The sequence below is a fragment of the Poecilia formosa genome, unplaced genomic scaffold (assembly GCF_000485575.1).
Source record: "Poecilia formosa unplaced genomic scaffold, Poecilia_formosa-5.1.2 Scaffold92, whole genome shotgun sequence".
Taxonomy (NCBI): Eukaryota; Metazoa; Chordata; class Actinopteri; order Cyprinodontiformes; family Poeciliidae; genus Poecilia; species Poecilia formosa.
Window position 1 is genome coordinate 1,595,677 of NW_006800031.1, and position 21,616 is coordinate 1,617,292.

At 38.5% G+C, this 21,616-nt stretch overlaps 2 protein-coding genes across 4 annotated transcripts in view; both read right to left on the reverse strand.

Annotated features, from left to right (window-relative positions):
* The window catches only part of LOC103142017 (neurofilament heavy polypeptide-like), a 19,944-nt gene extending 10,129 nt beyond the window's left edge, over positions 1–9,815 (reverse strand). For 2 of the 3 annotated variants that reach the window (XR_001662818.1, XM_007557870.2), the window contains exons 1-3: positions 9,474–9,815; positions 5,922–6,365; positions 981–1,028 (exon numbers count right to left, since the gene is read on the reverse strand). Coding sequence is in view for 2 of the 3 variants with exons in the window: in XM_007557870.2 (XP_007557932.1) it covers positions 981–1,028; positions 5,922–6,365; positions 9,474–9,518 (537 nt within the window). In the remaining variant the exon portion in view is untranslated. The remainder of the gene's footprint in view (positions 1–980; positions 1,029–5,921; positions 6,366–9,473) is intronic. The other variant, XM_007557869.2, reaches the window with a different exon arrangement.
* Positions 9,816–16,166: 6,351 nt separating this feature from the next.
* Positions 16,167–21,303, reverse strand: LOC107836848 (formin-like protein 2). The gene is made up of 4 exons (XM_016674215.1): positions 21,219–21,303; positions 19,079–19,171; positions 18,174–18,432; positions 16,167–18,047 (listed from the first exon to the last, which is right to left on the reverse strand). The coding sequence occupies exons 2-4, from the start codon at positions 19,102–19,104 to the stop codon at positions 17,814–17,816; spliced, it is 519 nt and encodes a 172-aa protein (XP_016529701.1). The 5' UTR covers positions 19,105–19,171; positions 21,219–21,303; the 3' UTR covers positions 16,167–17,813.
* Between the last annotated feature and the right edge of the window lie 313 nt (positions 21,304–21,616).

Here is a 21,616-nt window from a genome sequence, read left to right on the forward strand (position 1 = left end):
CCTTTGTTATTCTATTTCTGTTTCTGTCATGCTTGCTCTACATTAGATTTGTCTTTCCTTAAATGTTTACTTACTCATGTTTATGCGATTTTTCATCCTTTTGCATTCAGTTTATTCTTTAATTGTCAGACGTCTGTTTAGCTCTTTCCAGGACATTATTACTCCTCCTCTGCTCCTCTTGTGCCATAGCTCTCTCCCTCAACTTGCCTCTCTTGTCTCCACCCACAGCTGCTTGTTAGTTAGCTGCTTATTTACTTGCAACTTACGTTTTTGCCATATTCTGTTTAGAGAAAAGAACAATTCCAAACAATATATACTTGCTCAGTCTTTTTCTGAACATACTGCCCTGAAACCCAAAATGCAGCATGCTGCAAATGCAACACTAAACCAGTTAGAGTACTGGGCTTGATTTTGTAATTTCTTTGAGAAATTTAAGGTGAATTTGCTTGAAGGGCAAAAAGAAGCATGTCTATCGTGTTGATTGGCAGCAACAATTGGTTCCCTACGGTTACTGCCGACGTCTTTCCGCCTTGGCATTGAGTTAAAACACACCTGTTTGCTCCCAAGTGAGCTGCCAAAAGATCCTTACACGTACTGAAGATAAATTTAAAAATTGTTTCTTTAGGCAGCACCCGGTTGAAACCTTCACTCTAAAGTCCTGTGGAAGCAGCAAAGAGTCTTTCGCGTGACTTTAGCTGTTACAAGGGTTGTCTGATTTGAGATTTGCTTTACAATGCATCAGGCCAAACAATAAAATATAAAATATAGAGCCTAGTATTTTAACCCAGAATTTGTGGCTCTTTAGGAGGAGCTGATTTATAAAAACCCTCAGGCTGGCATCAAAACCTGCTTCACTCAGACGCTCACCTGCCTAATCTGCCTCTGGCTTAAAACAAGAAGACATATATGCTTGATTCAAGTTACAGTCAGGGGCAAAGCAAAGTGTTTTAGGTAAAAATGAAAGTTTAAATCAGATTTACTTCAGCTTCTACAGCAGCCACCACTGGAGCCTCATCTGGGGTTGTAACCTGTGAAGAAGAAGAGGTCAAAAATTGTATTCTTACGTCAACAAAACGAAAGAACACCTAAAGATAAAGAGTGTTTCTTAACAAGCATGTTCAACAAAACTGCCTCATTCTCTGCAGCTTGCTTCTTACCTACAAATTTAAAGGTCAAGTTTAGGAGGGACACCCACTGGGCTTTTAAAAATGTGCCCAAAGCGAAACGAGCTTCTAAACTACATTTTGTCAGCCTGGAGCCATTTAACAGAAAATAAATATCCCAGTGAGAGCCTGATCAGGTTTTCTCTGGCCATACCAGAAAATGTGTGCCAGAAGTAGCTTGTAAACTTGGGCTCACAGTTCTGCACTAACGCAAACAGCCAGTGAACGTTTTCTTTAGACGCTTTGTGTGTGATCAGCGCAACAGTTTGGAAAAAGGGGAGGAACGTCCTACGACCTGCATGAAAACCTCGCAACCAACTGGATGATTCGAAGCAGTTACTCCCTCTCTCTCTTCACTCCTCTGTATTTTTCAAGTCAGATCTTTAAAACTGTCTTTGCCATCAACTCAGTTCTTCCATTTCAATAATCTTACAGCATATGTTATCCTCATTCATCACTCTGCATGACCATATGACGAGATATCCTGTAATGTACCATTTTTAAGACCTTTAAAAGTGTGAAATGCAGAAATCCAAAACATTTCTGGCATAACTTACAGAGAGGGTTGGTCTACTAATAAAATTATTTTTCTGCACTTCAAGTGTTGCCGCTGTCTTCACTTCACCTTAGGGATGTGTTAAATGCACGCCAGGGTTTGCCAGACTAAATCTGTAAATTACCTTTAATTAGGTCTCAACTTTGAACATTTGTTCATTAATTGCTTCCTCCATCACACCACTTCTTTTATTTGAAGACTACAACTTTTATTTTAAGTGCATTTCGCTCTTTGTTAAAACACAAACCTCACCGACTCCCGAGAAACTACAATAAACCAGCTTCAGCTGAGGAATTGTGCTCTATGACAGGAATACAAAGACCTTAAGCCGGGTTAGGAAACAGCCCTGTCAGAAACGCCTCTGTTCCAAATCCATGAAAACAAAAAAATCCTTCTGATTCCAGTTTACTGTAGTTTCTTTGGGGGTTCAAAAATAAAATATTTGTGTTAGTTAATTACTTCCAGCTCAGTTGTCATGAACAATAATACAAGCTGGCTTAAAAATAGGGATATTAGAAGTTTGCTAATAAAAGTTATTGTAAAGAGTGCTTGAAAGTGCTAATGGTAAGAAACCCAAGAGTGGAAAAGAAGTAGAGTCACGAGTCAGAGCTAATAAAAAAACAAAACAAGACGATAAACGTATATTTAAATACCTCAAAAACATTAAGCAAGTTAATCTTGCTTTATAAACTGTATTATTGACTAACCAAGTTATAAAATTGTATCAATAATGATCTTAAGAGGGAATTAGAAATCCTTAGATTTAATTTTTTTTTTTATTTGCAGAAACCCATCCGACCTCCAAAGAACAAACATAAACGAAATGTCCTTAAATTCTCTGCACTTTTACAAGAATATGAGAAATTTTTAATATTAGGATGGTTGATAGCTTTTATTCCAATCACAGTCTGGAGAATGTAACCCACTCAGGTAGCTGGTATTGTTTTTAGAGAGTAATAACTAAAAATTGCCAGATGAGAAGAGAAGCCAGCCAGGCCTTTCAATTTCCTAATAGCCGTCGCCTAAATGATCACTGGGGCGGCATCCACTGTGCAGCCAAGTGTGTTGAGCCATACTGGCAATCACAGAGAGATGCTCATGAATATTGAAAACCTTCATACTTTGGTGATAAATAATTTAGCTTTACCTTGTGCCAGTTCTTTTTCTAAATGTAGGACAAGTTTACCGTATGAAATATCCTCCAAGTTGTCATGTATATAGACCAGCTTTCATCAAATCATTTAAATCTGCAAGTAAAGGCCTTCTCCAGAAAAAAAAAAAAAAGGCAAAAAATAAACTTACAGTTAAGATAAAGAGAACTCCAGCTAAAATGTTGAAGTCAAGTTACAGGTAATATGATAAACAGAGAGCAAAAGGGATGGAAGAAAGTGATAAGGTGATCTTTAAGTCAGTTTTAGATAGGCTGCTAAACATGCACTCATGCAAAGCTATAGCTGAATACAGTACACACTCCCCTCCAGCTACTACAACTAGAGGGACGCCATGTTCTGATCTACAGTAGATACACATGCAGCCTCTGTGAAATTTGTCTCAAACTGAAACTGTCATGAGCAAGTTCTAGACAAAGTTTGAAAAGAGAGGGAAGAATCATTTTAACTTTAAGACGGATGTAAAAATGACGTTGCCGAACATGGGAGTGAAGGATGCATGCAAATAAAGAATAGCAGTGAGAGACCAAACGAGGGAGGAGTGGCGAACAGAAGCACGGTAGGAAAAAGGTACAAAATGTTCCTTTTTGAACCTGTACCATCTTTAGCTTCTGCTAAAGATGGAGCAGAAGCTCCATCTTTAGCTGCTTCAGGCAGCAGCGAACGGAAACACCCGACTCAGCAGCTGTGTCTAATCAAGAAGAGGCGTATGCTCACCTGAAACTCAGCGGCATCTAGAAAGAATCAGTTTTGTCTCACCAATTTATGTCTGCACTGCTTCTGCGTTAAGCTTGTTCTCTGAGTTAAACTTTGGTAAAGCGCCACGCTCTTATGGGGATATTTTTGTCCAAACAATAGGTCAAATTGTTATTACCCTCTGGAATTAATAAGGTTTTCGTAAATGGAGTTTGAAAATCTCAGAAACTGTGAAAACTTCTGCAATTGGAAAAATGATTTGTGGCTTATTAGTTCATCTGTTGAAAAGAATTTGTGTCTGTAGAAACTATTTTAATTTGTGATTCATCTTTGTGCTGTTTGTCCAGACACAAAGTAGCATCTGTATTTGAAGCATCTGCCTTCTGCATGTTAATATTGAGTTTGAGCTTTTTAAATAATCTTAAACTGATCAGACAGGAACCAATCAAACTGGTCAATTAGAAGACTGATTGTTTTGTTGTATTGAAAGTTCTACTATAGTTCTGCTAAAGGTTTACCTATTCATACACTATTGCATGTGACAATTTCAACAAGCTTGCAAAGTTTTTCCATTCCAAAAATACATTATGTCAAACATACCTTTACTGGCCACATCATTAGGTACGCCAATTTGTTGACAAAAATAGCAAATCAGCCGGTCACAACCGTAACCACATCCTACTACCACTACTACTTCCTGAAGCCTAAATTTAACATCGGAATGGGGAAAGGAAAGGGATTTAACTAATCTCTTGGGTTTACAGAAAATGGTTCAGCAAATAAAATCTAATTTGCAAGCAGCAGTTCTGTTGACATCAGAGGTTAGAAGATGTGCAGGCTGCTTCGATACAGCAAAACAGAACAGAAATTATGGCTCAAACAAAGTTACAGCCATGGTGAGGTAAATATCAGCTTTGAACAAAAAGGATATTACAATTTAAAATTAAATAACTGAAAAAAGATTGGCGGCAACAAAGAAGATGGACGTGTTCAAAATGCTCAAGCTCCCCAAACCCCCCTTTTTACAAGATGACAGAGGAAACATGAAAGTTCACTGTATCTAGCATCATCAGTGATTTATATTTTTATAGAAAACCTGCAGGTATGATTTAGCAGATAAATCCAGAATACGCTTCCTGCAAGTGGGTAAAAGTAAAACGTCATCACACCCTTCTTGTCTATATATCAAAAAGCAAAATATGCATCTGTCTCTCATTCACCCACGAAAAATGTTCATTTTAAAGTTACTGTTAAATGGTGAAAACACCATTCACTGCTGCAGGCTGCAAACCTCTCCTTTATTTTCCCCCTGCTTTCTAAATGGAACATGTTGTTCTCCCTGCTTCACAGCCTCCATCATCTGCCTCCCTCCTCCACTGACCCTCCTGCTGCACGTTTGCCCTCTAATATTCTATAAACACCAAAAATTATGAAAACAATCCTTAGAGCATCTATGTGATAAAGCTTGTGTGCAATAAATGTCACAAAAGACCCAAAAGATACAGATATAGATACACGTATCTCTTTGGTATTTTGTTGTTCACCACCCATTTTCTTTTCTGCCCTCACATTTCAAGGTGACAGGCATATCGTACAGGCATTAAAAATGAAAAAGTGATCATCATGTCTTCTAACTAAGATCTGATATGGGATTTGAGATGCAGGAAGTGAGACTCCGTTGCTATTGGCTGTTAATCTTATTGGTTTGGTTCAAGTTCAGGATCTTAACAAGAAACAAAAATAATGATGAAAGAGCAGCTAAAGTGCAGAGAAAAACTTTCAAAGACTTTCAGAAAGTCTTGAGACCTGTTGATCAAGACAGAGAGGAAAACAAGTCAAGCTTCTTTGCAAGCAAAATATAATAACTGCCAAAGCAAAACAAAACGGAAAGAAAGTAAATTGACAGAAAGCTGGCCTGACTATAATGCACCAGGAACATAATAACTGCCTGTCTATGTGTTAACACAAAGCATCTGACAGTCAGTCAAAATAACGAATAAAGGTCACCACACAGGAAGGACGACAAAAGTGTCCCATCTGGTTCCAAAATTTGGCTACTATTACATCTTGGTACCAACCACCAGGCACACAACACTCAAACAGGATTTCTGATCAAACTGTCAGGTGCTGCTAATGGTTTCTAATGCATCTTCATGCTCTATTGGATGCTCGAGTAACTGCCTGTAGCACACCCTTAGAGAGTCTCCTCTAGGTGTAAAGGTTTCTTCCAAATCGAATCACTTCAATAAATAGAACTTCTCTACATTTGTACCAAGTTACGTGCAAATCGGACCATTCCTTCAGAACTCGCAAATGAAAAAGAAATGATTTAATTACCTCAGAGACGGGCTCTGCTTCAGAAACAGGAACCTCGGCCTCTTTCGCCAGATCGGCTTCAACCGTAGAGGGCTCCGCTGGGGCACTACTTTCAGCTGGTGCTTCTTTGGCGACCCGTGCTGGACCTTCGACTTCATCCCCCACTCTGGATTCCACCTCCACAGTAGCCTGCTCCAACAGCACACCATCATCTGCTGCAGCTACCTCAACTACGAAGGCCTCTGCTGCTTCTTCTTTCACAACAGGCTGTGGTTCAAATTTTGGAGGCTCCACTGCAGGGGCGGAGATGGGAATGGCCTGTGGGGGCTTTTCTCGAGTGGGTGGTGAAATTTTAGCTGCTTTTTTGGGCGTTGCTGTAGGGGGCGCACTAATGGCAATCCCTGAGCTGGCTTTGATTGGTGGATTGGCTGCATGCTGATCCTCAAGTGCTCTCCTCTGGGCTTGCTGCAACAAGGAAAAACAGAAAAATGTATGCTCAAGATGAGTTTTGATCTTTATCGGCACAGATATATTCATTTTTATGCATTTTATAATGATGCAGCTATATAACTGTCCTCATATACTTGACTAACTATTAAGCTATTTCACATTTTGTCATGTTACAACCACAAAATCCAATCCATTCATTGGGATTTTAGGTGATGAACTAATATGAAGAACATGAAAATTGTGATAAAGAAACAAAATCATAGTTTTCAAAATTCTGACAACTCTAAATAAAATCCACTCCAACTAGTAATTTAGTCTCAGCATAAATCAGAGAACATTACTGATCAAAAAGAGCCGTAAACGCCAAGGAACAGACAGGTCAGGGATGAAAATGTGCACAAGTTTCAAACAAAGTAGGTTATAAAACAATTTCCTAACAATTATTTGAAGCCTTTACCAATAATTTGTGTGAAAATAGAAAGAGTGTAACTGCAAATATAAAAAGACATGGCTGTCCACCTAAAATGACCGGCAAGCAATAATAAAGCATTCATCAATACAGCATCCAAGAGGTTCACAGTAAATACTGAGGACCTGCAAGCTGTCAACAGCACAACTATGAATCTGTCACACAGAATCCCAATAAAACCCACTAAAGTTTACAGTTGTAATGTAATATTACGGAAAACATTTACAGGTGGTAGTATTGTTTTTGCAAGGTTTTTCTAATGACAGGCCTGATACAATACCTCGTGGAATTTTAACTGGATTTTACTTTTAAATGCCCTTAAAAAGCTTAATGTTATTGGCGAACTGCAGCTCATTCTAGCGCCTGCAGGAATACCAGACATGTGCCAATACTTGCCACGTTCAACATATTTTTCAGCTTTGGACAAAACCCCCTCAGGCTTTGGTGGAGATTTTAGGAGGGCAGACCACTGGAGGGAGGGGGCAGCTGGGACTGGACCCAACAAGGCTAGTTAGATAATGGGAGCTAATTAGTTGAATCAGAACGGTCCTGACAGGTCTGGTGAAGCGGGAAGAGAAACCGTGCGAGTCAGCAGCACTGATGGGTGCCCTGCGGGGCAGACAGTGGGTCTAATCACTTCATAATCAGGTTATAATCACTCCCCAAAAATGCTTTTGTTAGGCCAACAGCCAGCTCAGCATTGCTAGACCTGTGGTGCAAGCCAAAAGTGGGGGTGTGTACGTCCTGTCCGTCCAACCACCGTCAAAACACGGCCCCTGTTGCTGTTGTCCAAACAAAGCTTGACATTAAGCAACCCATGCTGGACTGGGAACAGGAGAAAGACAATTTATAAAGAACCAAACTTATAGAACAGAAACAGACACACATCAGCCAGGGTTCTGGTTTCTCTAAGGTGATTAGTGATAACATAAAACTGAAGATGCCTTAAGGAGACAGTTTTATCTAAGTGTCAATAGTGGACTCTGAAAAGTAGCGAGATTGTGCACATTCCAGCCTGGCAAAACCTTTTCAGGCCATTCCTACAGTCAACACATCACCAAAACCAGCCCTGTGGTGCAGAGAGGAGCAGACTCCAGCCAAAGATGGAGGATTTGGGCAACAACAGAGCTAACCTGGGTTGTCTCATCTGCTGGAAAGCCTGGTAAAACATCTGTGGTTTATTATTTTACTTAACAGAGAGAATGCACATTGATAACAATTAAAAACACGTCCTAGCGTTAGCTAAAGGTTATATTTTGTCTGTTGTCCATAGACAGGTTTCAGGGGTTCTAATTGGTGATTGGCAAGGTGAATTAATGAATCAAAAACAAACAATTCTTTCCAAATCATGAAATGAGCCAAAGCAATGAACTGTAAACCAAACAGCAGGTACATTTTTGGGGTTTACTAACAGTCAGTTATGACTGCTTTGAAGCACACATAAGGATAATCTTCTAATTTCTTCATTTTCCAATAGAATCCAAATTATCTCTATGAAGGAAACTACAACACATTTGTTTCTTACCTAAGGGTAACAGTTCCCAAGAAAACAACAAAGGGAAAATCATACTGCCTTAAAAGAGCCAGATAAGAGCATCTGTACTACAAAATCCAAAAGTCTAATTCTGACATTTAAAAGGCTTCTAAATCATGTGTTAAAGAAATATCCTTATAGTTACATAACAGGCAGGACAACATGCAAAAAGGAATGAAAAATGTTATGACACCAAAAGAGCAGCTAACAAAACTGGTGTTTTAATAGTTTCTTTAATTAATGACGCAAAATTGTTTAATTTCCTATTAACAGCAGAGTGGATTCCAGTCCACTGCTTCTTTTACAAAAAAAAAATATATATACCAAAACTTTTCCTTTGGGTAATAACAGTCTCGTCTCTCTTTTCTTTAGATGGTAAAAAGTTGTTATTTTGTTGGTTACATAATTAGCAAATATTTGCATGATAAATGTAAAAGAAAATGCTAAATATCTGCATGCAAAAAGATGTTCATGGTTTCAAAGTAAACCTTTGCCCTTGAAGGAAATGGAGCTTCTGTGTTACTTTCTCACTCACACAGATCTCCACTCTGCCACACCCACTAATTTCCCTTGAGCACTCCGCGTTCAAAAATAGTTCTACCCCAGACACAAGAGAAATAGAAAAGGAGATGGAATCGTATAAATTAGTGAGTTACTTATATTAAGACAAAGACATGGGTTCTGTGTTGGGTTGTTGCTGTTTTTTTTTTTTTCTCACGTGTTTTAGAAAGTGCTGTCCAGTTGTAAAATAAAACAAAAACATATAATAATGATTGAATTACGTTAATCACTCTCAAAATGGTTGAATATGGCTATATTAAATTTTGAAGAATAAAATCCTCTTAGGTTAAGTTTGGTTATCTTGTTCAGTGGAATTCATGCATGTACATTATTTTTTTTTCCCACCTCTACCTTCTTTCTGCAGTTTTATGCTAAACCTGAAGACTATTTTCACCTCAAAATAAGCCGTCAAACAGTCAGCATTGTTTGTGTTTTCATTCACTTATAATAAAAATTTCACGAGAAAAAAAAAAGAAAAGAAAGAAACGCACAGTGTCACTACTCTAGCAGAGAAAATCTGTTTTGCTAAGAAAAAAAAAGTGCGCCTGTCATCACTCACCACCCTCCTCATGCGACGCTTGTTCTTCTTCCTCTTGCTTGGCATTTTGGGCGCGCTGCTGGAAAAAAAAAAACTCAAAAAGACTGAAAGGAGCGAAACGGGCAGAGAGAGCAATGTGGATGTTTATAAAAGCCTCCTCTTTTCCCCCTTTTACCTTCGCGCCGAACCTATAGGCGGACTGGGATGGAAGATGGGAGGGGGAGCGTGTAAGAGGCAGAGAGCGACAGCTAAAAGACGCGCGCATGCGCACCGCCGCTGCGTTACATGGCTGGATGAGCGCTGGACGACCTACCTACATTTTGGACGGTAAGTTGCGTTATGTAAGAGCTCCATCAAAGCACAGAGAGAAAGACAGAGAGGTCTACTGGCTTGGGACGCTTTTTTGGCTCGCATTTTTAGGTTTTCTGCTGCATTGTTGTTTTGTCAGCCAGATCATAAAAAAACTGCCCCGCTCAGTCAGAATCATGAGAAGACATCAACTGAACACATTCCTCCAGAGAAATTAGAATGTGCAACTACAAACAGAGTTTTGAATGGGTTGAAATCATAAAGCAAAAAGAATGGATGGCATTGTTTGATGCTGGGAACACAAAGAGAGAAAACTCGCCCGCTGGACTGCAGAAGCTGTGAGGACCCATTGTCTGAAACTTCTTGGGCAGCAGGGAATGTATGCTTATTACATGAAATAAATACGCTTTTGTGTTGGCCACATTTATTGGCTTTTACTTAAAAGCCCTAAAATAAATGTATTTTGTATTGCAGTTATAATCTTTCTCTTAAGAAAAATTCAAAACCTGACTTTTAGTCAAAGTATACGGTATACAGGGTGTTCAATTATTAGAACATTCCCTAATAAAAATTAATGTAATACAAGCCTATTTTATTTAAAATCTTAATTTTTATGGATGACTGTTGCTTCGCCAAGCCTTTCTCATCTGGATAAGGACCCGATTTTCTACCAGTAAACTGAAAATTGGTCACCAGCAGGATAAAAGTCTGATTATGGCCAAATCAACACAGATCTTATACTGGCAGAGCCAAAAATCTAACAAGGTTTGATAGCTAGAATTTCCACTCTGACACTATGCAACTGCAATAGAAGACTACTTTATCTGAAAGTTTTATTTTACACGTCTTTACCGAGAGCATAGATAAACAATACATTTGTGGATTCTTTATTTCCCAGGTGTTGTTGGACGTAGTCATTTGATATTCATGCCATGTGGCAGTTTTGCCTGTGGGCTGGAAGCTTAATTTTCTCCTTCAGTGTCATTGAATGCATATTAGTTTTGTTCAGTGATTCCAACCTGAAGCTCTAGTTCAGGATGAACATTATGATCACTGGCTAACTGAAGAACAATTACATTTTTGCCCTGTCAGCTTTCTCTATTACAACTACAAATATTGTAATAAAGTTGGTCCTATTATTCTGGCTTACATTTTAAGTTGTGCTTTATGTTGTTTAAACGTAAAATGTTATCTATGCAAATTCAGTCGATGTTTTGAAACGTGCACCAAGCTTTTGTGGATTTCCTCTTTCTTATTGATTCAGAAATATACATCTGGCCTTTGCAGATTCGCACAGATTCACCTCTTATAGCTTATATTTTGTGATGCAGTTACATGTTTTGGTGTCCTTTAAAGTATGCAAATGTAACCGGCCTGTAGTTCACCTCAAAATGCTGACGTGGATTGTTTTCTTTGCCAGGATGTGATCAATCATCGTTGGCTGTATTTCACTCAGCAGATAACATGTCAGCTTTGACAAGTAATCTGAAGTTTTTCCTTTTTTTTAAAGTATTCAAAAAAGTTAGTTAGGTTAGTCCTGTACCTCAGTCCTGTGAGCACACATCGACATGAAGGATAGAGAAAAGGAATCAGCTCAGCAGGTTTGTCAGGTTACATGGCCAACGGGTTAAATGCTGTGAAATCAAACAGCTAAAACAGAAGAGAAGCACAACAAAAGGCTTTAACAACCATTAAATACAAGGTGCCATAGCAATAAAAGTTTAATGTGCTTCTAAAACTTAATTGTTTATGATCATTTGTGATGGTAATTTACAAAATTGTGATTTAAACATGTCATGAGTGAGAGCTTTAGTTCAGAAATTCGCGTGAATCTTGCACTCACTAATGAGTGTCTTGTTCATCAGTGGACAGATCATAAAGCATATGTGCTGGGAGGGCCAATGCTGAGCGATTTATCTTTTTATTTATGCATAAGTCTAGTGAAGTGATAAGACTGCTGTCAAACCAGAAACCTTTCAGCATTTTGGAGGACATTTAAAATAAAACAGTTTCTACAAATAACTGGATGGCTCTGGCAGACAGGAGGCACCAACCTGCCTGATTACTTGTGATAGAATGTGCACTGAAGCTGTCATAAGGTTAAAAGTCATTAATTTAAAGAGAAGAAATGTTGTCTGCCAAGTAACACCCATCCATGGTAACCTCCTCTGTCACATCAATCAGACACACATCCTGGGACAAAGCCACCATTATAAACTGGGATCTTTAAACATCCTTTCAGAACCAATCAAACTCCTTGGACCTTTTCACCTTTTGTCATGTTACAAACTCAACTTTCAATGTATTTTATTGACATTTTACATCATGGAGTTGCATGAAGTTGTGCATACTTTTAAATAATATCATAAATTTACATATTTATTTATTTGAGAGCGGTAAAAACACAGTTTAGCACTCACTAATGAGTCGCAATATATCACTTAACTATGCTTTTCTGTGTTATTTGTTCCTTTACTTGTAGCTTGTATAGAGTTGCTCTTGGAAATATTAATTTAAATATGGTGCAAATGTACTGTGTCTGTTGTAAAGAGCCAACTACTACTCAATATTTTATCATCAACAAGGAAGTTTAATAATAGCAAGACAATATGAATCTAGTCCACTCCCACAGCTCATTATTTTAATGTTTATAATTTTTTTATTAGTGGCACAGTAGCCATCCACGCACAGCGTTGCATGCATGTGTAAAGAGTCACAGCTCTTTGGTGATACGAGCCAGACAAATATCACAGAGCAGTGAAAGACTCGCTGAGCACGTCATCTTCTGGAGTAAAACCAGGTATTAATATAACCAACCATGGATAAAGTTGTCAAAGTACAGATAAACACACTTAAACAAAATATTCCCTGAATATTTTCAGAAACTCTCTTGACCTCTTCCTCTCGATAATTGCACACACCGTACACAGACAAAAGTCAAATCCCGTTCATTCCTTTTCATATTGTCCTGTCTTCTGTTTGTCCACTCGGCCTCGGGCTTAGTTCTGCCTCTAAATCTGTTCCAGGATCCAGCATGTGAAGTTCAGACCATCTGAATGAGAATATGTTAGGAACTCAGCAGGACTTCTCTACCTAAAAGAAGAAACCAATTTCAGACTTTGTGTTCCTAAATTTTAACTCTACACCATTACATCATTTTTAATGTCCTGCGTGTTGAACAGCTTGATTGTTTTCAGGTTTTGTGACTTTAAAACCACAAACTTGGGAAAATGTAATTGTTATGTATATACACAAAGTTGAAGGAAAACCATGCAAGATGTTCTGAATGTTTTACAAATAAAATCTGAAGTTTGTCTTTCTTCCACGTGTTTGCAGTGCCTCCTACAGGGTGTATGGCAAACTGCATGTTACGTCTTATAGATTTATTTCAACAAGTCTTGTTATTTTTGCTCAAAGACCAAATTGGGAGTGGACCGGCTGTTCTCCCACCTGAGCTGTGGATCCCTGCAGAACCTCCAGAGTTTCCTTTGGCCTCTTTATTTTTTTCTCTGACTAAGGCTCTCCTGGTCTTTCAGTTTATGTAACTGAAAATCTCTTTTTGAGGTACCGTATTTTCCGCACTATAAGGCGCACCTAAAAACCTTCAATTTCCTCAAAAGCGACAGTGCGCCTAATAATCAGGTGCGCCTTTTATATGGACCAATATTGAGCCACAACAGGTCTAGCAACTACAGTAAGCAGCCGCCGACTTCATTTTCGCCCGTAGAAGAAGAAGCGCGCGGTGCATGCTGGGATAGTTGTCAGAACGCTGTTTTGTTAATAAAGTTTGACTGACCTATCTACCTACCAACCGTCTAGAATCAGGTCGTCTGCAGGTCATTTAGCACCACGTTCTCCATGGGTGACCATCGTCCGGTCACGGCCCGGCCCAGTCGCGGAAGGCTCTCCTCACTGACCGGAGTCGGAGTTTGTTGATATTTTGTTTAGTCCATCTAGTGGATTCATAACGTAACTCCAGCAATTATTCTATGCGCCTTACAATGCGGTGCGCCTTATATATGAAAAAAGTTTTAAAATAGGCCATTCATTGAAGGTGCGCCTTATAATCCGGTGCACCTTATAGTGCGGAAAATACGGTATTTAAAGCGTTGAGGTACTATTTAATAAATAACTGCTGCTTTAGACTTCTTCGCAGCCATTCCTAAACTTTCTGCTGTGTTTGGTCTTCATGATTCTGTTTGTTCACTAATATTTTGTAGCGAACCTCTGAGGGGGTTAATACACATGCACATCTTAATTGTAAAGCATTTTTAACCTATGCCTCCTCTATCTATCTCATAAAATAAAGTGTGTTTGAAATGTGACAAAATTTTGAAAATTTCAAGGTTTATGAATACATTGTACTTTTTCTTCATTCTAATTTTTTCTTTTTCTTTCTTTCTTTTTTTTTTTAACCATACATTTAAAACCAGTCAGTTACTCAACCTTACAGCAAGCTGCTCCAAATAGTGTTACAATGTTTAATTGGTTAAATCAATACAGGCTGATTTACTCTAAAATGGGGTTATAAATAAAACTAACAAATTAAGAGTGTAAGGAGAAACCAAGAAAAAGAGAATGGAACTGAAAGGAGCACAGGTAAGAGTATCAGAATGAAGTGGGAGAAACATTTTGTAGGTAAAAATATGCTCTGTAACTTAAACCCCCACAAAAAGAAAATTATGATGCTGTCTCCATATTAACAGTTGTCTTGTGTTCTTATACCTAAAAGAGCTAAAAAAAAAAAAGAAAAAGAAATCTGGAAGAAGGCAAACTTTAGGATCTTGTTTCCATACTATGGACCTTGCAGTTATCAGGCTCCTCTCCTGTGGAGACTTTTTAAAACGTTCCTTTCTAAAGCTCATAGTTAAAAACAGAGGAATGTTTGCCTGGTAGTTGGTGGGGGAGTAGAGGGAGGTGGCGTGAAAGGCCTGATGCAATGCTCTGCTTCTCTTATGCCTCATTGTGAGGGGTTAGGTTATCCTGGGCTGCCTCTGCAGATATGCTGCTGGGCTTAGGCTACTAGAGAATAAAATTATTACTTTTCCTCACTCTTCTACTTTTCCCTTCCACTACTCTCAAATTTGAGACATTTGCTGTTAATTCAACTGTTAACTTTTTGTTTTCTGTAAGTTTTTTTTACTCTATAGTAGCTACATCTACTGTGGTGTTTTGTTTGGCATCGGCTGAGATAATGCTGCCAAAAACTAAACCCTCTTCCTCTCCTGCTGTTCACTTTTTTACTTGTCATTACTCCTACATCAGTTCTCCTGCTGGATTTATATACATCTTTCCCAGGGATCCCAATAAATGTGGAGGGTGCTGTAGTTACGATTCTCCTCTTTAGCTCATCCGATCTGCTAATGTACTATACTGATTGTTGTATATGGTTCATTTGAGTGGTTTATTTGAACTTTCAAACCCAGTTATTCAAGCAAATTACATAATCAAAATATATAATGCAATTTACAAGTCAGATGATATAAGTTTAACGCCATTTTCAACCAAGTTGCTGCAACAGCCTCCATACTATCACCTTTCTGAATCACATTTTCCTCCTGATAACCTCTGACACATTTCAGCAATAAACGCTTAATAGTACGGAACCAAATGTCCATACAAGGCCGGGTTTGGTCCAATCACGTGTTCCTGCTAGGATCATGTTCCCTGTGCAGAGGGTGACTCACAGCAGCCACAAGAACAATTTAAATGCAAAAGCTATATTTATCCTTATCGTACAGAGGTCTGCGCGGACCTATCAGTAGATAAGATCGTCATATAGTGACAGATTTCAAAATGAGGATTGTTGAAAAAGGCAGGTATGAAATAGAGAGCTGCCTGAAATGTGTTTTTAGAAAGCTAATGAGTTTAACAAAGAGAGAATTTTAAACTTTTTTTCTTTTTGCTGTCAATGATGTGATTCAATAAAAAATGGTTTGTATGTGCATGTACTGCCATCTGGTGTCCAGTTTGAACCAAACAACCTCAACCTCCACATTTTGCGTATGTAGAAATCTTGACATGTGGAAAGAGAAGTTCAGTTACACTCATTTTTTTTTTACTCTTTTTTTTTTTGCCTGAACATTTTAGGTCCTGGATTACAGATTTGGCAGCCCTGTGAACTTCCTTTTGAAGAGAACTGGCCAAATTATGACGATTTCTTTAAAATAAATAACAAGTGTGCTTAAAAGTGATTAGACACCCTATGCTGCAGTCCAAAACCCTTTAACATTTTAGAGCTTTAAAAAAAAACTACTGACCTTTTCTGTTAATCAGAATAGAAGTTCTTTTGAATTTGAGTCACACAACACGTTCTGGTTCTGGTGGAGCTCCAGGTAACATTACTCACCTTCCAAAAGACAGGCAGTTTTACTGAGTAAAACAAAAGCTGCACGTACAAAACACATCAACATGTATTTCATTGTACAAAAGCAAAATAAAGATGTGTATGTTTTTACAACATTGTATTTTTAAATGCTGGTGAGGAATTTACATGGCAACATCATGATTAACATTTATTCACATAGAAAAATATACATTGGAAATACTGAAGGATTTGCAGCTGTTATCTTATGGAAATATTATTTTTTATAATAGACAAAAATCTGTCCTCCTGCGTCCAGAGGATTTAAGTAGACCAGCTACAATAAATATTACTTATGTTTTTATCCGGTGGTAAGCTTCTTGCCATGTTTTAAGTTTTGCCGAACAGTTCTAAAAGCAATATGTAAAGAACTTAAACACAGAAACAGCTTGTTTTACGTTTTCACATTTTCTTAAGCTTAAACTACAAACCTTAACATTATATTGGGATTGTACATGACAGACCAGGATAAAGTTGTTCATAAGTAAGAATTATAAAGAACAAAAATCCCTAATTTTTTTTTTTTTTACAAGTAGCAACGGCATGCACTGCCCCTTTTTGAGACAAAAAAATCCCCTCAATTCGTAGTTAAATTTTATACGTGTGGGATTTTATCACAGTATGGAGGCAGAATGGCCCAGTCAAAGTCCACAACCTAAATTCAATAGAAAATATGAATTTGGAAATTGATATTTGCAATTAGTCAGATTGTACCATCTACATCTAGTTTGACTGAGATTCACCGAGTATCCAAAGACATATGGCCAAAAATGTCTTCAGATATGCCAAGCTGGGAAATCAGAAAGAGCGGCAGCTGTAATTTTAGCAAAAGATGGTTCTGCAAAGAGTCATCTCAGCTTGACTGAATAGAAATACACACCACCCATTTTTAAATCTTATTTGTCACATATTTGATAAACCATTCGCCCACTCCCATTGTGCACCACTTTGTGTTGATCCATCCATCCATTCATCCATTGGGTAGAAGTTGAAGATTTTTCTGCAAGACACTGTATCTCCATTTGAAGCTGCACTTTCATACCACCAGGATAAAATTAAATTTCAATGCCAAAAAAATGCAGCTTAAATTATCTGTGCACATATTTGTGAATTGAACCAGATGGATGAATATTTCGCTCATGAAAGCCAACTGACATAATCTTCTGTTTATCACAGTATATTTGCTACATACAAGCAAACTGAAAAAAAAAAATCTTTTTGTACAAAATCTATCACAGTGCCAACAAGAAGTGTGTCAGTTAGGGAAAACATGCCTTTGGTTGCAGGAAGAAACTCTCTTTAGCCCATAATGTTGGGCACAAACTGAAACAAAGTCTTGAAAAGATTATGAACTCCATCAATACTTATAATGTTTAGTTTTCCTACAGAGTGCTGGGCTGTTAATTTATTAAATAAATTTAAAATAATAAGGTAAACTGAAAGCATAATGAGCAAATGTCTCACAATGACACAAAAATAAAATAGAAAAACAAAATCAGAAACATTATGAACTGTAGGAAGGCAGCACAGGGTTGTCCATGATCATCTTCTGCCTTACTCTGTCCATGCAGAGGCGGTCCTAGTCTGTTCGGCACCCTGGGCGAACCACCCTACCAGCGCATCAACCCACATTGAGGTTGTTCACCGGGGGGGTTGGCGGGTGTTTGGCACTGAGGACCTATTGACATTCAGATCCTCTGGTTGGGAGTGGGATGGGAGGGAGAAGAAACAGGATCACTCGGGAGTGGCGGGGCTGGTGGGGGCAGGGGACGCCCCAGCTGCTCCCCCACAAGATGCCGCCCTGGGCTATTGCCAATATCGCCCATATCCATGGTTGTATGAGTTGGTGGTTGTGTGATTAAAAAGTCTGGAATGTGTAGTTCTGTGTAAGGAGGTGGGAGATCATCTGGTTTAAATCCCAACTGAAACAACAACAACAAAAAAAAGAAAGAAAACCAGAGAATTACAAATTAAATCTGGAAATGAGTCAAACAAAGTTGGCATTTGCAGTTAAAACGTGTCGTAAACTAATGCATTGTTAGAATCACCTCATTATAAGATGGCGGGGGCTCATGACGGATGGTGGTACTGTATCTTGGTGGAGTGAGCTCGTTGCTCTCATCACTGTCCCGCCGTGAGTTACTTTGAGGGAAAGGGATGAAGTATATGGAGCGCATCTGGCTCCTCTGCTCCCTGTCAAGTTGTGCTTCCCTCTCTAGCTGCTCCTCTCTCAAACGGGCACACGATCTGCAGAAGCTGGTGCAGAACAGGATGGATAGACCAAAGCCCAGGAAGCCCAGGAAGAACCTTTAGAGAAAGATGAAGAAGCGAGCAAAAGAATCAGAGGCGTATGACTGGGGAATTATTTTGATAACTGCTATAAAACTCTCTTCCCTCTCTTCTCCCCCCATGTTTGTATTTGAACCAAGGCTACTTGTTTTTTTTTCTGCTGAACAGGTTTCTGGAGAATAAGCTACAGAGTCCTGAAGATATTGCTTACAGTAGTTCGTATGGATGCTTTCACAAGGAATAGTGAAGTACTGTCAAAGGGAAACACACACACTGCACACTGTCCCAAATGAACGTTTTCTGACAGTGTAAGAAGTCCAGTGTGTGTCTGTGTCTCCAAGAGGACAGCAGCTGCTTTTCTATTTACCACACAGGCCCAAAAACACCTGGATATTTTAACATGTAGGAGACAACTCAAATAAAACTGAGAGAAAAAAGGCTCAGAAGTGTTTATAGATATTTAGTATAGTTCATATTTGCAAATGATGATGACAATCATCAATTGCAGGGAAGGGAGAGAAGGAGGAATATATTCTTTGATTTAAAAAAAAGAGTGGCTCAAATAAGTCTTTCAGAGCCTGTGATCATTCTGACATTTATGCACACAATGCCTGCTTTTTTATACAAACAACCCGAAGTAGAGATGAATGGAGATGATTCTTACTCTAGATAAGGAAAGGAGTTTATCATTCTGTGGGTGGGAGGATCTCACAGGATGGATCAGAGTGGAAATGGAGCCAAGAACAACAGAATGAACCTAAAGAGCAAACATGATTTAATTAATTTTATTGCAACACTTACAACCAAACACAGATTTCTATACAAAGCAGATCTTCATCTTTCGCCAAGACCAATAAAAAAACACACTTTGTACCCACAAACCCATAAATGTTTTGTCCTCGACACACTGATGCAAGAGGGTTTTATTGCCCGTCGATACTGTACAAAAAGATATGGCTGACGTATGGAGACTAATTTCTTCCCAGAAACAGCCTCCCCCATGGTGACCGCAAACTGTTAACAGATATGCAATATGGCGGCACGTACTGGTTGGTATTACGTAAAAATATCAACCATTACCATCACTGATAAAAGGATACACTTCCTTTTATCACTGATGATAAAAGTGTATCATCACTGTTTTCCTGCATGTTCCATGTCTGCACTGAGAAAACTGAGATAACTTGAAAGGAGGTCAGGTTGTGTCAAGGAAACAGAATCGAAACTATCACACAACAATTTACATTTGGCAGAACCTCTGCTTAGATGATACTCTGATACAAAATAAACAATCTTTGAAGACTGAAATAATTTCAACCAACTTTTGAGGCAAAGTTGAAAAGTCTACTTTTTTGTTTTTTTAATTATTGCATTCATTTATTTGTACTCATTCCCCTCACATGATCAGTGGATCGAGTCTATCTCTGAGTGGTTTAATCTCAGTATAAATATGGTTGTTCTGTCTCAGTTTTTCTTTAAGAGAACAATCAGGGAAAAAAACATTATCATCATCACTAATTTGTAGAACTTCATCCCAAAATGTTATGTCACAGAGAACTAAACGGGCCATCCGCTTAATCTGACAGGGGAGACAAGGAGAGCTAAAGTAACTTTGAAAGATCTGCAGAGATCCACAGCTCTGATGGGACAGTCTGCTGACAGGAACTCAAAAACTCTGGCCTTTAAGAAAGAGTGGCAAGAACAGCAATGCCTTCTTCCATTAATGATTTTATCAGTTTTCCAATGAACCATGTAGTGAGGATGCAGAAGGAGATGCCCAGGTCAGATGAAATCAAAACTCATTTATTTTGGCCTACACCACTCTAAACTAAATACAGGACAATCCTGGAAGGAGCCTGCAGATGAGGTTAACCTTCCAGAGCATTAAACCCACATCTGATTGAGCATTTTTGCCAATGCTAAAAAATGTATGTTTACAGTCGCCCTCTATGTCAGTGCTGACTGACCTTTCTGAATGCAAAATGGACATAAATTTCAGTCTCTAAATGTCTGGATGTGCATAGCTGGTAGAAACATACTGTAAAAGACTTGAGGGCTGCAACATTTTATTTTACTGTGGGCAACTGAACACAAATGTACACCACCACGATTTTTACTATTTTAAAAAAAATATATATTTTCGTTCCACTTCACTATGCACCACCTTGAGTGAGCCTGTAACATAAAATCTCATTCATTTGTAGGAGGTGAGATGTGACAGCCGAGAAAAAGCTGATGAAGATCTTTGTGAGGTACTGCTGGCTTTACAATGCAATAAATCCTGATTTTAGTTAAAATGTGTAATGTAAAGGTCTTTTTTAGTCAATAAAAATACCTTGTTTTCAAATTAGATTTAATCAGCTCTGTAGGTTAGCTTTGTGATAATGTCAGAGTTTGACTAAACTTTAGTTTTCTTGACAACTTCAAAAAATGGCAGAGAAAAAAAAAAACACAAAGAAAAACTTCTTAGCTTGAGGCCGACACCATTATCACTGGTTTCTACAAGTTATTAAGTTTTGAGAAAAACTAAATTTTAACAAACCGAGAATGTGTTTAACGAAAGTGGGCATACAAAGCAGAAAAAAAAAACCACGTAAAGAATAGGTGAGGTCAAAACTCCCAGCGCCGGATCATTGAGCACATTCAAACTGCAGCAAAGTCAGTAAATACTCACTAAACAAACAGACTTCTACGCTACGGTCCATTTGACAACAGTTCAGATTAAATTCGATCAAATTCTTGCTATGAAAGACATTTCGAGTTTAAAAAAGTGGCAAAAAAAAAAGTGAGGCTCAGGCTCTTACCTCTACGTGATGTGTCTTTTTCCCAGGTGTGGCGCTGAAAGGACAAAATGACTGGAGCAGAGTGCAGTTTTTATTGTGGGTGTGCTGACCAGGGGTTAGTGTGCGTGCATGCGTGTGCGTGTGTGTGTGTGTGTGTGTGTGTGNGTGTGTGTGTGTGTGTGTGTGTGTGTGTGCTCATGCATGGGAGCAAAGGCAAAGCCCACAATGTTTATCTGCCTCTAAAATGCATTCAGAAATCACTCTCCTTAGCTGGTCGACCACCAAAAGCCTCACCGAAGGCCTTAATATAGGTTGTAATGTAAAACATAAACACATTATGTGTGATCACTGTGAGATTAACGTTGTGTTTTATTACTCTGTGACAAATGGATCCTTGTGAGAATTTATGGCAGTGTTAT